At 29.3% G+C, this 15,939-nt stretch overlaps 2 protein-coding genes and 1 pseudogene across 2 annotated transcripts, besides 7 other annotated features; all 3 read right to left on the bottom strand. All coding sequences in view use genetic code 12, as the record gives it.

The window, feature by feature from the left end:
* Window positions 1-303: 303 nt before the first annotated feature.
* On the bottom strand, window positions 304-1,260 carry CD36_43690 (inositol phospholipid biosynthesis protein, putative; the record flags this gene model as incomplete). Its single annotated transcript, XM_002419981.1, has 1 exon — window positions 304-1,260. The coding sequence occupies one exon, from the start codon at window positions 1,258-1,260 to the stop codon at window positions 304-306; it is 957 nt and encodes a 318-aa protein (XP_002420026.1).
* Window positions 1,261-1,666: 406 nt separating this feature from the next.
* Window positions 1,667-4,156, bottom strand: CD36_43680 (conserved hypothetical protein; the record flags this gene model as incomplete). Its single annotated transcript, XM_002419980.1, has 1 exon — window positions 1,667-4,156. One exon carries the CDS (start codon window positions 4,154-4,156, stop codon window positions 1,667-1,669), a length of 2,490 nt encoding a protein of 829 aa, XP_002420025.1.
* Window positions 4,157-6,930: 2,774 nt separating this feature from the next.
* Window positions 6,931-7,341: a mobile genetic element.
* Window positions 7,342-7,671: 330 nt separating this feature from the next.
* Window positions 7,672-8,117: a mobile genetic element.
* Window positions 8,118-8,411: a mobile genetic element.
* A 439-nt stretch (window positions 8,412-8,850) lies between these two features.
* Window positions 8,851-9,132: a mobile genetic element.
* A 2,187-nt stretch (window positions 9,133-11,319) lies between these two features.
* Window positions 11,320-15,939: part of a repeat region (core RPS domain of MRS consists of five partial RPS units of 1934 bp each, plus one partial RPS unit of 1358 bp; orientation = reversed) that runs on past the window's edge.
* Window positions 11,320-15,939: part of a repeat region (HOK region) that runs on past the window's edge.
* On the bottom strand, window positions 14,924-15,480 carry CD36_43675 (annotated as a pseudogene).
* Window positions 14,924-15,480: a sequence feature (Similar to Pichia stipitis IDH1;~degraded pseudogene in HOK region of MRS_1).

Genomic DNA, 15,939 nt, shown 5'->3' with positions numbered 1-15,939 from the left:
TGGTACCTGAAAATGTTTCACTCTTGACGGGAGATATATATCCACTTATTACTGACTAATAAGAAGATATGGGATATTGATTACTCCGAAACTGTCATACCGTTAGTGTAAAACCTTGCCCCCCCCCCCCCCCCTCCCACTGTAAATAAGAACTCATGGTAGTAGTCCCCTTATTTTAATATCATCAAAGATATTATCATCATAAATCTACAATAATAATTTACTGCAAAAAATCAACCCAAATGTTATTAAATTAAATTAATTTTATATACTTTTTACAAAAACCTCCCACACACATACATATTATGATAACCATCTCGGTATCCAATATAATCCTGCTACACCAATATAACCAAATATTAAACCCACCAATTTTTCTAAACTCAGATGGAAATATATATTTGTCATTAATAACATAAACCACCATAATCCAATTAAACCTATAATTATCAATTGTGGAGTATTCCATAATAATAATAATCTATCATTAATAGTTAAAGGTCTAGTACTTGTTAATAATTGAGAAATATTATGTTTAATATATGACCAATTAGGCCAATAATTAATCATTTCATTAAACAAATATAATGATGAATGAATCATTAAAAATACATGACCCAGAGGATCATGACCACCTATCCATTGACTTCCTTTAATTCTACGACAATTATATGATGTTATCCCCGTTGATTCCCAAATATTTTCTAATTTTTGAACAAAACTTGGATGAATATGATGATTAGGAGTAAATACTGTTGTTGATGTTGTTGTAAAAGAATTTGCAGTATTATTGATATCAATACTACATTTACCTCCAGTTAAAACAAATATTTTATCCATTATTGGTAATCCAAAACACCATTGAGTGAAAAATATCCACCATATAGTAACAACAATATAATTAATTATTGCATTACGAATCGTCTTAATAATAAGTGTTTGTTTGTTGTTTTTGGTGGTGGTAGTACTATTGACATATTGTTTATAGATGATATTAGAATAAAATAAAATAATCACTAATGTAGTCCAGCCCCAACCTCTTTTAACAAACCATTGATTCAATATATTCCGTTTATCATTATAATAATTATATACTTCTTCATCTGGAGCTGAAAAATGAATGAGTCGACCAAGTAAGAAATTTAGTATAAATGAACTAGCAAATAAAACCTCATAAACCTTTAATTTAGTTTGAGAATGTATGGATTTAAAAACTTTAGTCATTTTTATATAATGATCATCATATATAGTAGTTGACATAACTATTGGTAAGTAAGTAATTAAATAATAATAAAAAAAAAAAAACTTAATCAAAACTGATATAAAGAAGGAAAGTAAATGGTAATGTTAATGTGTGTAGTAATTGAAAAGGAACAATTTGCCACACTAAATGAATAAAATAAAAAAATTGTTGCCCAAGGGACACTTAGTTGAAGCTGTGCGTGTACATGTGTCCGAAAAACCATTTGTTGGTCCAACACATAGATTTAAATTCTGTCGTGTAAATTCGTACAACACTTTCTGGTGATTTTACTTTGCAACAAAACTACAAATTTACAACAACTTTCATATAAAACATATTATAAATCGTATCTTATCCTATCCTATCCTATCCTATCCTATCTATAAAGTTCAACCAACTATTCAAACTAAACAATGAACCATCTTATACATCAACTTTACTAGCAGCAAATTTTATGATTGGTCCTAAGAATTTATTTTTAGGGTAAATTGATCCACATAATGGTACAACATTACAACCAATAGTAACTTTAGCTTCTTCAGTAGTTGGACCAAAATCAATAAATTTAACTCCTTCTCTTAATCCAATTTTAATTACTTCTTGCATCATAACAAAATATGCTTTATATTTTTTACTTATAACATGATTTAATCCTTGAATATCTGAAGTCATAGTATCACCTAAACGAAATATAACACATGAAGCAATGATTTCATTATCAACTTTTAAAAACAACAAGGAACGATATTTTTTTTCATTAGAATAATTTCCTAAATTATAAATGAATTCCCAATTTGGTTGTAATAATTGTTGTGATTGTCCTGACAGTTGTCTATTTTGAGAAATATTTTGATTCATATTAATGATTTCTTGACAATTTTCATAATTAAATATATTAGTTTCAATTACTTGTCCATTAGCTTGTTTAAATGAATTATCTTGAGTTCTATATTTTATGGCTTTGAAATAATCAGTACTAGTTTGATTTTGAAATGGTCTTAAATCAATAATATGAGAATTAGGTAATTTAATCTTATACCAACCACTAGAAGTTATCCCTGCTTCAAAATTAACATCTTTATAAGTTGGATCTAATAATACGGTTAATTTTTCATGTTGAGAATTCCATTGAGATATGGCATATAGCACAGCAGCACCACGAGCTACAGGTTTTTTGGTGGCACTACAATAAAAAGTCGATCGTTTAAATGGCCAATGAAATCCTAATAATCCAAATCGAATACATAAAAATGGATATTTCGAATTTTTCCCAAACCATTTATTCAATTTTTTACCAATCCATCCTGGGATTCTTTCACTTAAATCAAATTCTTCAATAATAGTAAGTAATATTAATGCTTCAGTATTCATTAATTCTTGATAAAAAATTTCAGTATTATTTTCTAAAGATTTTAATTCTAATAATTTTTTATCTTTTTGATTTTTTTTAGCTAATCGTTTCAATTGATTTTTCGATAATGGTCGATATTCATCCTCTAAATGTTTAATCGATGATGTGGTGTCACATAATGTTGGAGTATCTTGAAATAATAATGATTCATGATCTAAATCTTCAAATGCAGTGTTTAAATTCTTTTTGCTTTGATGCTTTAGTTTTTGCAGCAACTGGGTTGTGGTTGTTGTTATTGTTGTTTCATTCTTTTTGAATACCCTTAATACTTTACATGACATTCCTGGTAAATCTGCTTCCATATAATTTTCCATTAATGAAATGACATAATCACCAGAAATTCCTCCATTATATTTATGATTAATATCTATAAGTTTCCCCCATCCTTGTTTTTGATGAACCGTTAATGAAAGTAAATCATATTCTTCCACTTGATATTCATTAGTAAATCCACCACGTAAACGGAAATATCGTGTACATAAGAATGACACAACCGAAATAATAATGGAACAAAGATATAATATGAAAATACTAATGGGGAACAGGGCTTTATAATCAAAATAAATCCCACTAACAATGGTACATCCTAATAATAAACTGAATAATAATGTCACATAAACATCATAAAAAAAAATCAATTTACCAATGAAATCTTTCAATCGATTTTTTTCATTAATCAATAATACAATACTTAAACCGATAGCTGATTGTCCTGTCATAAATGTTCCAGTTATTATAAATAAATTATGTAATTTCCTTACTGATCCACTAGTTAAATTGAAATAACTAATATTAATTTGGACAAGACTAATGGCAATCAAAATATTTATGAAATTAATTGAAGCAAATAATAAATAAACTGATGAAATATTAGTTGACCACCAAATCCCTAATAATGCACCATTAAATACTAAATTAATTAAATTAACGATAAAGTATCCAGTTTTTTCATGTTGTGACATATTTAAAATATCCAATTGATTATCATTAACATTTAATGGATTAGATAATTTACCAATGGAAATTAAAACCACTTGGAAAATACAAGCAATTAATAAAATCAACCATAAAATTTTTTTCAATATTTTACAAACTATTATATAAGTATATTTTGACCATTTATTAGTGAATTCATTATTATTTTTATGATAAAATTTTTCATAAATAACAACAAGAAATATGAAAACATCTAAAAATAAAAAAATCACTGATAATGGATTAACCAGATTGAAATTTTTAGTAAATTTAGAAAACATAATTAAATTGGTTATATTAAAAATTGTTGAATAAATGACAATAGCAATAGTACTAATAAACCATTTTATTCTAAATGGAGGGATTTTTTGGAATTTAATAGATATCATTTTTATGAATTTTGCTATAATATTAATTGAACTAGAAGTACAAGAAGTTGGTAATTCTTTATCCACCAGTATAATACTTTCTCCATCACCTCCACTATTATATCCATGTGGATTAATGAGTTGTTGATGAGACATCATGATATTGCCTTTTTTTTTTTTTTTTTGGGAGTGGTTTGTTTTTTTGCAATTAAAAAAAAATGAAAACAAGAAGGCAAGGTAATGTTTTGAAGTTTAAAAGTTTAAAAGTTTAAAACTGTTATGGATGATTTGTTGTAATTGTTATTTGATTACAAGAAATTTTGTATATTGGAATTAATTTAAAGATGGCTGTTATAGTGGATTCTTTCTTTAAGTTATAAAATATTTTGATAAATTGGAAATGGGAAATATGATTATTAATGGAAATAGTGAGAAAAAGTATGATAATTATGTGAATGACAAATAATGATTAAATTAAAAAGTAAATTAAAAGGGAATTAAATAAGGACATATGAAGAACAAATAAGAATGCAAAAAAAAAATAAAAACTAAGAAGAATAGTAAAAAAGGGAAGAAGAGAAAAAGAAGAAAGAAGAAAGATTCAAATATATATATATATATATATATAGGGAGAGAGAACAATAAAATTATTACTAATAATGAATGGAGAAGGATTACTTTCGTCATATACATAAATCTATCGTACCTATATATTGTGGTTATGTCTATTATGTTTCAATATAGAAGATTTTGATAATAATAATATTAATAATATTTACAATAAATAAATTAAATATATTTGGAATGGTCATCGTTATTTGTTGTTGTTGTTGTTGTTGTTGTTGTTGTTGTGATGGATCACCTCCTTTTAAAACTCCTTAGAATCCAATTTGTAGAAGTTGTTATAGTTGTAGTTGTTGCTGTATTTATTCATTACACTAAAAGTCGTCTGCAAAATTTCTTAAAAAATGTAGTCTATTTCCGTAACGTAAATTAATCATTTTAATTTGAATAAACATTAACTGATACCAAATTTCTCGGGTAGACTACAACTACTACTATTACTACTTTATTACTAACTAACTAACAATACCCGAATATCAAACACTCAAATGTCAATTCCTCTTTTTCTTTTTTTTTTTTTTTCCTGGTAATATCGGCACAAAAAATTACAAATCAATTGTTTTATCCATCATATTGTTGTTACAACAACATATTGGGTGATTAAACGATACAAAAATATTACCAACATTATTATAGAGATCAACAATCAATATAGGCAGAAAATCTTGAATATACAAACCATAAACAATAATTGAAGAATAGGAGAAAAATCATAAGAATCAAAACCAGGAGGCTTATCAAGTTGTTGTTTAAAAATAAATCATTACATAATAATAATAAAAGAAAGAAAGTTGGAGAAGCTATACACGGTTTTGTTAATCTTAAGTTATAAGTGGTGGGTGTTGGATGTTGAGTGTTGGGTATTATAATCTTAGGTTTAAGATGTTGTTGTTGCTGTGCCTCGACGGGTTATTTTTAAAAACTTTATTAAGTTTCTTTCTCTCCCCACCCCTTTATTTTGATGATAAACATTTAGTAGGCTTAAACGTTAATTCTCATATACCAATAACATAAACAGTAGATAAAGAAGATGTTTTATTACAGTAAGCTTATAATTATATTAATGGTAAGAGAGTAAGAAATGGTTCTTGATAATAAAGGGATCGTATAAAAGATGAGAAGAAGGTAATAAGAGGGGGATATTATTATCGTTCGGTTTAAAAAAAATTTCAAATGAGGGAATTAATAAAAAAAAAATACTTACTTTGCCTCGTTTTAATCATTTTAGAATGTGGTGGCAATGGCAGTAGTAACAAGAATTACTTTCAATCAGCTTTTCCGGTTTTTTGTTCATTAAGAATAAGAAGAACAACAGGTAATATTATTGTATCCTCAACCTTCAATTGGTTTCGCATTTCGTAATCGGAAATAATTTCGGTTATTACGGGAAGCCCTTCTTTTTTTTGGCTTTCTCTTGATGATCACCTCATTTCGGATATCGGTTAATTCTCAATTTCCACCACCACCTAACAAAGAAATTAAACAATATATACTACATCAAAAGATGAGATGAGATGAGATGAGAAGTTGGTCAAGAGTATAAAACAAATTAACATATATAAATTGAATATTTGATAACTCTGTCTTTCTTTTATTTTATTTTTATTTTTTTATTTTCCTAAGCCTTAAAATAATGCAATAACCAAATAAAGAAATAATATTTACCATTTGGTACATTTAAAGAGAATACACAGCCTCATCTAACAATTATATTAACCATTTGAGTTTCTCTAACCACAAAAGAGAAGAAGAAGAAGGTGGTGGAGGAGGTGGTGTGAAGAAGTTGACAAGGCATATATAATATTAAACCTATCAACAACAACAACAACACCAATTGATCCATGCTTTTGACTAGCACTCTTGATTCTTTAGCGATAAATTGCTTTCGTATATTTTTAACAAATACTAAATGCAGCAATCTATTTTTTTACTCTTAATCTTTTCTTGGCGAATGTCAAACTTCTCGAAGCGAAAGCGAATGACAAATTATTATCATCATTAATGCACCGCCAACCAGCCAGTCCCCCTTTTCTTGTTTATTGAATCTTTCCATTAAAACTATTCTTGTTCATGTTTTTTTTTTAATTGGAACGAAATTGAATTGTCTGAAATTTAGGTTTTATACCATCTTGTCTAATTACTACTAACATTACACTTTTTTCAACGATATAATTCAATTTAGGGAATTTTTTCACATCCAAACTTTTCAAGAAATAACACTTGTAACTATCAATGCAATCAATAGAATATCCCCGTTTATGATAAGGACAAACAATTATTGATATTAAAGATTTACTATGGTGTAATAATGCTGAATAGTAAACTAATGCAAATACTTGATCATGTGAAAACTTGATAAGTGAATATTGTTAAGTGAATATTGATTAAGTGAATAGTTGTCATTGTGAACATAAATTGTGATATTGTTACTTAGTTAACCCTGCTTAAGGGATGAAATCTGAAAGTGGTTTAGAAAGAGAAAGGTAGATTATAAATATAATGAAATCTTTTTTAGAGACTAACCACTAAGAATCTTTTGATGATTTCTTAAATAGTTAATAATTAACAACAACAATTATAATATATATAAAACCAGTTACTGTTATAATCAATCAATATGTCAGAGAACAATCCTGACACTTCTACAAACACATCTGCTAGTGCTGATCATTTGCAATCATTGGTGGATGCTCAATCTCAAGTGACCTCAACTCAAGACGAGATTAAAGAAAGAAACAACGGAGAAGCTGAATAGATTGGTTGATGTGGAAAGACTATTGGTGGTTCAAGCTGAAGAAATAAAGCAAGCTCGTGAAAGACTTGCTGAAAATGGAAGGTGATAGTTAATCTGAAGGGGAAATGCCTGATGAAGAAAGGGAACAGCTATTTGAAGCAGACGATATAGGAGGATTTTCAGATGCCATATCAGAATATTTTTCAGAGGATGAGCCAGGCCCACCTCCCTCTAATATGGTGTGTTGTTTAGTTTGGTTTAGTTTTTTAAATTTTTTGTTTAGTTATTTTGTTGGATTTATATACTTTTTTTTTTTCGAACAGACACACCTAGACTGCATTAGGTAGTGCAACCCTCAAACCTTATTAACATACAATAGAAATGATGCCACTGCACCAATAGGCACAATGAACAAAGCCAAACAGGCTCAGAGGAGGAGTTAAGGAGATAATGGACGATGTCACATGGACATTAAGGCAATAGACAATACCGGATGGTCGGATACAACCAGTAATTAAACTATTAAGCTTTTCCCAATCATATATATCCTTGGCAGAAATGATAGGAGCAAGACGCTAAGGCGTGCGGGATTTTACCCGTGTAGTACTCTAAAGGAGTGGTATATAAGTACATAGATTCTCCCAGTGTTTAGGTTAGGTATAGAGGGCGGACGAGGCAGGATTAACCTAATACACAGTTATATTAGTAACAGAATATATTAGCCAAGTTACACGACTATATATATTCCATAACAACTGTTCACAATAGGTTGTGGTATTTGACTCAAGTGAAATAAATCACAGATTCACCGAATGTTGTGAAAATAGCCCATAGCCTTTAAAGTTAGATTTTATGGACAAAACTTATTGTATCGAATAAACTCTTTATATCCCATAATTAAGTTATATATAACTATATAAAATATTTTACGGTTGTTACTTATTTTATACCAAAGTCTTGAATTGTGATATTTGTATTTAATTTGTACCAATACACTTGTCGTGCAAATAAGCACAAATAACAATGATTGGGAAGATTTGTTGTTACTTAGCGACACTAATATAAATAACCTAAATTATTTTTTGCATCCAAAAAAATATACCGTTTCTTTCTCTTTTCTTTTCTTTCTTCTTCTTTTATTTTTACTTATTACCAGCATAAAAACCACCAATGATCATCAGGCTTCTTAAATCGTATTAAATTGTTATCAATATTCAAAACTGAGTCAGCATTGCGTTTTAGTTTTTAAGATTATTCGTTCTCAAGTTATTGGAAAAATACAAACCATTCTTTATAAAGATGGTTCAATATAGCCGCTGATAAAGAAATCTTAGCTGAACACAATAAACTATAATTTCCTGTTCCTCCCTAATTTAGTTGATAACTGGAATTTTTAAATGCTAATCAAAAAGGTTAGTTGTTGTTGTTTGGTTGACATTTATCATTGTAAAAATGTTAATTTCTTTTTGACTTAAAAGATACAGTTAGATATTGTTGTTATGGGTAAATCAGTTGATAACAATTATTACCACAATATAAGTGACCAATGAATGGTTGATGTTAAGCTATTAGCATGCAAGTGATCATTAGAGGTTATGTTACCAACTGTTTAGGTCATGCTATTAACAATCAAGGTAGAAAATGAAGATTGTTAATTAATGAGTTGAGCCCTCAAATCCTACTAATGAAAAGACTTTAAATAGGCTTGATTTTCATCCTAGTTTATTTTGTTTGTTTTTCTTCAATATACGATCATATCTAAACTACTTATATAACAATTGTATTGTTTATATATGCGGTATAGGATATTCTGCGGATAGGAGATACGATGTCATGAATGGTGCTATTTGGGAAGAAGACGTAGTTAATGATTCACATATGTACAGCTTTCTAGTTCTTCTTTTATTAAACTGTTTTAATCAATTTTGGTGGTAACTCAAATCATGATTTGCTTTGGTGGTAAAAATTTTTTTCTTGTCTATTGCTTCATTTTTTTTTTTGGTTGAAAATTATTATGAAAAACAAACATAATTATAATTACACACCATTTATTTATCTGTTCTTAATATTCAAATAATGATATATGTATGTATGTGTATTAACTAATAACCTATTGATACAGTTACTTCTTATTGGTTTCATGACAACAAATAGCATTATAATTTTTGATATTGAAAGAAATAGATTGATTATTCATTAAATCCACATAAGATATCCCCACAAAAGCAAAAAAACATGTCAATAAACGCCAATCTGAGTCTATATCATTCATTTTAATGAAATCAAAAACATACATTTTTAGTTCCCACGAAGATTAAATCCTAAAGAGGATGATATTAATGCATAGCGTTTGTGATCACCTAAAAAACTTCCCAATGATATATTACATCTTTCATGATTATTTACAGTTTTTATCAATGAAATATTAACGGTAAGAAATTTTTCATTTGAATCATCATTTTTATCATTATCCGAAAACCCATTTACTGTGTAATCCATGTTAAATTTTATTCATTGTATGTTCCCCGCTAACATTAGATTACAAATAAGAAAGAATCTTAAACTGCAATTCTAATTAACCAACCAATATTTACGTTTGTATAAAATAGAATTATCAAGTTTGGTGTCATAAATTCATTCTAATTAATACAATTACAACTATAATTGTCATTGCAAATTGATATAAAGGTAAATGTAATTGAATCATAATTATTAATTGCACAAGCAAATTATCGCCTTGCTATATGCAATTTTTTAATAATATCAATTATACAAATTAGACTTTTGGTGTGATAGAAGTGTGTATTACAGTGGCAACAGAAGATCCACTACAGAGAATAATATAGAATTTAAAAATCGATGAGTAGATGCTGCATATCCCGATGGGAAAGAGCATTAAGACGTCCACATCCCATTGGCATTACCTTATTGCGGGATTACACACAAATACTATACCAAATATTAAAGATGCGTCTATGTATATGTATGGTTCATTCAAAACACCTCTTCTTTCTTTCACATGGATAGACTACAAAAAGTTTTGTTATTCATTTATTTGTAGATGTATCTGATTCTTCAATTAATGGCTACAATAATAGGTTGGTCTAATTCTTTAATGCTGAATACTAAAGCAAAAATTTAAGCCATATGACTCCTGTTTGATTGTAGGCATGTAGAAAACATCAATCTTGAAGTGTTGCAATTGTTAGTTGCATTTACCATATGTTGAATATATTATATCTCTAGTTATTAGGTTGCAAAGTAATACAAGAAACCATAAAAATTATTGAAAAAATATCCATTAAACAAATGCATTTATGCCTCTTTCAATATTAGATCAGGTTTGCAAATGGCAATGTACTATTATGTGGGTTAATTCATTTGTAGGTTTATTTTTTATAATATGATGGCTGCGAAAACAGTATGTTATGAGAAATTTCTCCCCCAGTCGGGTAAATTTAATTCTAAACCATCAGAAAACTTCATTCCCTTATTTCCAATTCTTTTTTTCAGCCAAGAGTCTAGCCGGGTAGGGTTTATACAGGCTAAAATCTGACAAAACTTGACCATATTCTTTTATTACATTAAATAGTAGAAAATGAGCTCCTGACTTCAACGGTACCATTATTTTCAACGTAGCACAAATATTGGGCAAGTTATAGTAAATTTGATTTTCCAAAAACACATAGTAAAGACAGAATCCATCAAAAAAATAAATTACATCAGTCTAGCCGGGTAGACTTTATCTAGGTGAAAATCTGACCCTAATGTTTTATGATATCAAATGATCGAGAATGAAATTCTGACTTCAACGGTACTATTCGTTCCACTGTAGCATTAATATTGGGTGAGTTATAGCAAAATTTGTTTTTTTGGAACTCTTAAGTCAGCAAGTTTGAGATTTTGAAAATTTTTTGAAATTTTTTCAGAAACCAAGAATGAAGGTAAAACCCACCAAAAAAAAATTCCCACCAAAATCAAAAATCTGACCATATTCTTTTATGACATTAACTAATGGAAAATGAGCTCCTGATTTCAATGGTGCCATTATTTTCAACGTAGCACAAATATTGGGCGAGTTATAGCAAATTTGATTTTCCAGAAATGCATAGTAAAGACAGAATCCATCAAAAAAATAAATTACATCAGTCTAGCCGGGTAGACTTTATCTAGGCAAAAATCTGACCCTATTGTTTTATGACATTAAATGATGGAGAATGAAATTCTGACTTCAACGATACTATTCTTTCCGCTGTAGCATTAATATTGGGTGAGTTATAGCAAAATTTGTTTTTTTGGAACTCTTAAGTCAGCAAGTTTGAGATTTTGAAAAATTTTTGAAATTTTTTCAGAAACCAAGAATGAAGGTAAAACCCACCAAAAAAAAATTCCCACCAAAATCAAAAATTTGACCCTAATGTTTTATGACATTAACTAATAGAAAATGAGCTCCTGATTTCAATGGTGTCATTATTTTCAACGTAGCACAAATATTGGGCAAGTTATAGTAAATTTGATTTTCCAAAAACACATAGTAAAGACAGAATCCATCAAAAAAATAAATTACATCAGTCTAGCCGGGTAGACTTTATCTAGGTGAAAATCTGACCAAATTTTTTTGATGACATTAAATGATGGAGAATGACTCGCTGATTTCAATAATACCATTGGTTTCAACATAACTCAAATACTGGGTGAATTATAGCCGATTGTATTTTGAGGACATAGATGTATGCAAAGATGAGGATTTCGTTCGAAACCTGCAGATACTTAGACATCAAATAATAACAGAATCGTTGATCAATATAACGAAAGTACATTTGAACCATAAAAAAACAAGCTTTATTATAATCACATTCATAATTTCTCCTGCTGTGTAATACTTTAGCTAGATGTATTAATATCAATGTGGTTGGTTACCAAGCTGATAGTACAAACATAGTGTAGACAATATCAAATAAGAAAAAGACCAGCAGCACCCTCTAGAAATAAAGCAGAGTTGTCTTGAGAAGGGAAGAGCAGCAATGATTCAACCTAGTGGCTATTATTTATGATTTGAGAAAATAAAGATATAGTTTCTGCTAAACACAAATGAAGCAAAAGTAGTAATCACATGTTAATTGTCTCAATTGACTAGTAGCAAGTAGTAGACATTAACTTCAAACAAAGACACTAACACCCTCCACAATATGTATAATGTCAGTAATGTTCTAATCAGCAATGAAATTTGAGTCATACGATTTGTTATTGTCGTCTTGTTTAACCATCTTTATACTTTTCCTATCATTGTTAGAATCAGAATCCGATTGTCGTTGTTATCCCTCTTTTCCGATGGTTCATTTCTTGTCAGAGCATTTGTTTGAAGTGATATTGGTAGTCTTGTATCCTACTTCTCATTTCTTTCCATTGTCTTCAAGCACTCTATTTGTAAAAAAACAACACAAATATCCATATTAATAGTCTATTAGTACTGGCATGCCCTGATGTAGACGCATCTGATGAATGCCCCATTAAAATCTAATTGTTGGTATTGCTTAATTTATGGACACTTAGGGGAGTCTCTAAAACTTTACCACAATAAAATAAAAATTAATCCAGCCACTTGTCCAACACCCATAATACTTTTATAAAACAACTTAGTATATCCTTATTTCCCAAATAGTTCAATAAACTGTTTCATTTTTCAATATTTTGCTCATAATCCCTTTCTTGTTGTTAAAATATCAATTAGTATTTTATAGTGTTTCCAATACGAACTAAATCCCAAGCATGAAGTAACACCAAATACACAAGGTAGTAGTGAATGACTCTTGATCAAACTAAATATAAGATCATCAATTATCCATATGCTCCTGAACGCTTTACTGAAACCTTGTTAATTGATTTGGCAAAAGGAAACAATAAATAATAAAATGTACCCAGTTGACAAAATGATAGCCAGTAGAATATTTACCCCATTAGCACTAACACTTTCAACACTACGTGCCATGTCTTCGTTTAAACTCCCAATAACAATGATTCTTATCCCATAAACAATAAATATGACAAGCCTGTTGGCCTTCCTATTGTAAACCAGTTTTCATTGAAATTAAGTGTTCTCTTCATTAAAATTCAACCATACACAAGAAGTCTTGGGGAAATCAAATTCATCACAAATTGTATAATAATTAAAAAAGGCATTCCCGATAGAAGCCATGCATCTAAAAGTTTATGAATGGACAATTCTTAAATGTTGTAATAATCTTGTGGCTTTACCAAAACTTCTTAGACGAGTATTCCCATACATCTCCACAAGATCTTTCACAGTATTCAGGACAGCTTGATGAACAAACGGGATATATCATCTTCATTAATATCCAATGAAAAATTGATGAGTACTTCTTTTTTGAGCATTAGCAGAGGGTATAGTTCATAATCAAAACAAACTGCCCGTCGTCTATCTCCACTAATGCCATCTATAATTGTTGGATCTGGAATACCTGATTTTTATTTAACTGTAGATACAGAGTATCAAAATGGGATATATTTTTATCAATACCAGTTTATGTATCTTCAAATGTGTATACCATTTTGATTAATTGATGATGTAGTTCAGAAGAAAGTAGAGTGGACGATGTGTAAGAGTTATTTTTATGCTTGAGAAAATTTTTTTGTTTTTTTTTTTTTCCTTTGTACGTGGCAAACCATGGGTCCTATATTTATGCTCTCTATACAAACTCTACCAAAGAAGTATAATAACAGTTAAAACCCAATTCCCTTGATTTTGTTCAGTGGATAAGATGATAAGTGTTTCCTGCATTATTAGTAGAATATGATTGATCTTATTCTAATAAACTATACTTCATTCTGCCAACAACTATGAATTTATATTGTAGCAGTAAATGTTGAATTCTATGTAACCAAACAGCAATCGACCTCCAAAAGGGATTCTCACATATACTTATAATCCAACTTGTCTCTTCCCAACACACATTGAGTTTAATTTTTAAGCAGGATTAATTCTAATGCATCAATGGCATATAATAGTTGGTTGGCTTTTCCTTAATCGGCTCAACATAACAATAACCATATTACTCAATAATGACAATAACCAAGTCAACATGTGTATAGTATAACCTTATCAAGCTTACACACCAGTAATAAGTTAATACTAGTTGAATTCACTTCACTTGCCCTTAATGAAATTCTGTGATGAGAACAACCATTCACTTCAATACTTTAGTTGATGTATTAACAACTAATCAAATTAATTGTTGATGAACAAGGGTGAGGATATGAAACTTAGCTGAGTGGTAAGTAATTCCCCAAGAAGCTTCTGTTCATGTCTCGACGTTTCCTCAATGGGAGCAGTACAACAACAAAAGATTATTATGAAGTGGGACATTAGACTGTAAACATGGAAGTTCCAAATGATATTGACCACAGTACATCCTATTAAGAAACGCATTAAAATCCAATAAAATGACTAATTCAAACTTCCTTGTATAAAGTGTCGTATTATTATTCTGTAGCTCACAACCAATTAGGTTAATTGAACCATGAACTGGCAATTACCATTAAGTCAATTCTGAGTTCTTACCATTAATATCTAAACCAAGACGACAACAACCTAGTTCAAAAACAGCATATTCTCTACCAAAGTTAGCACCTGGAACCAAACCTGAACTATCTATTAATGAATCACTAATGCTGGATAAGTCACGACCATGCACAGTGGGGGCGACGACCACATAAAGTTGTCCTGGTTTGGCAAAAGCTTGTATAAAAATATTATCGACAATCAAATCACTTACTCCAATACCTGACTAACCTTGACCAACATCTCTAACAGCTTGACTTAACAAATTAATTTCATGATGTTAGCTTTTTGGATACCAGTAACCAATTTTCTTTTGTCTTTCAAAGCAAAACCAAAAGCACATATGGCAATTCTTTCGGAGTTGATTCTTGTCAAAATTTTCAAGAATTCAACAACATCTGGTTATGATTGATGTTGCAATCCAATATATTTACCTTCAGTATATTCACTGATTTAGAAAGAATCAATACCATCGTAAATGCTCTTAACACCTGGAAGGTTCTTAATAAAAACTAATGAAGCTTAAATATCGAATTCCTTTTTTAATCAATGATTTGGCAAATTTCAATCTCTAATAAAATAATTAAAGTGATTTCAAAATATCAATCATGATGTTCCAAATATGGCAACTACTCAACAAATCATGGATCCCAAAAGTCAAAAAATTGATCACCAATAAAATACTTGTACCAGATATCAAATACTGCTTTGAGACAACTAGCGGGGATAACTTGTTATAGTTTCACTCATAATCCTGGACTTCTAATAATGGGAATTAAATCACTCTTTATTCATTTAATGATCCCTGGGTGTGCATCAAAAACATCCCTATCAATAAGTAAATAATAATCTGTTTAACCATTAGTACTATCCAGCTTCACTCATTAAAATAATTAAACCTATTTTCATAAACATGATAACAACTGATAAACTAAACCCGGTAGATGACTATGACACCAATACCATAAGTGGCTAGTTCTGTTAAATTCATGAATCCTAAGTACA

This window comes from Candida dubliniensis, chromosome 4, assembly GCF_000026945.1.
Source record: "Candida dubliniensis CD36 chromosome 4, complete sequence".
In the NCBI taxonomy this organism is placed as follows: domain Eukaryota; kingdom Fungi; phylum Ascomycota; class Pichiomycetes; order Serinales; family Debaryomycetaceae; genus Candida; species Candida dubliniensis.
This window is presented reverse-complemented; position numbering and strand designations above follow the sequence as displayed.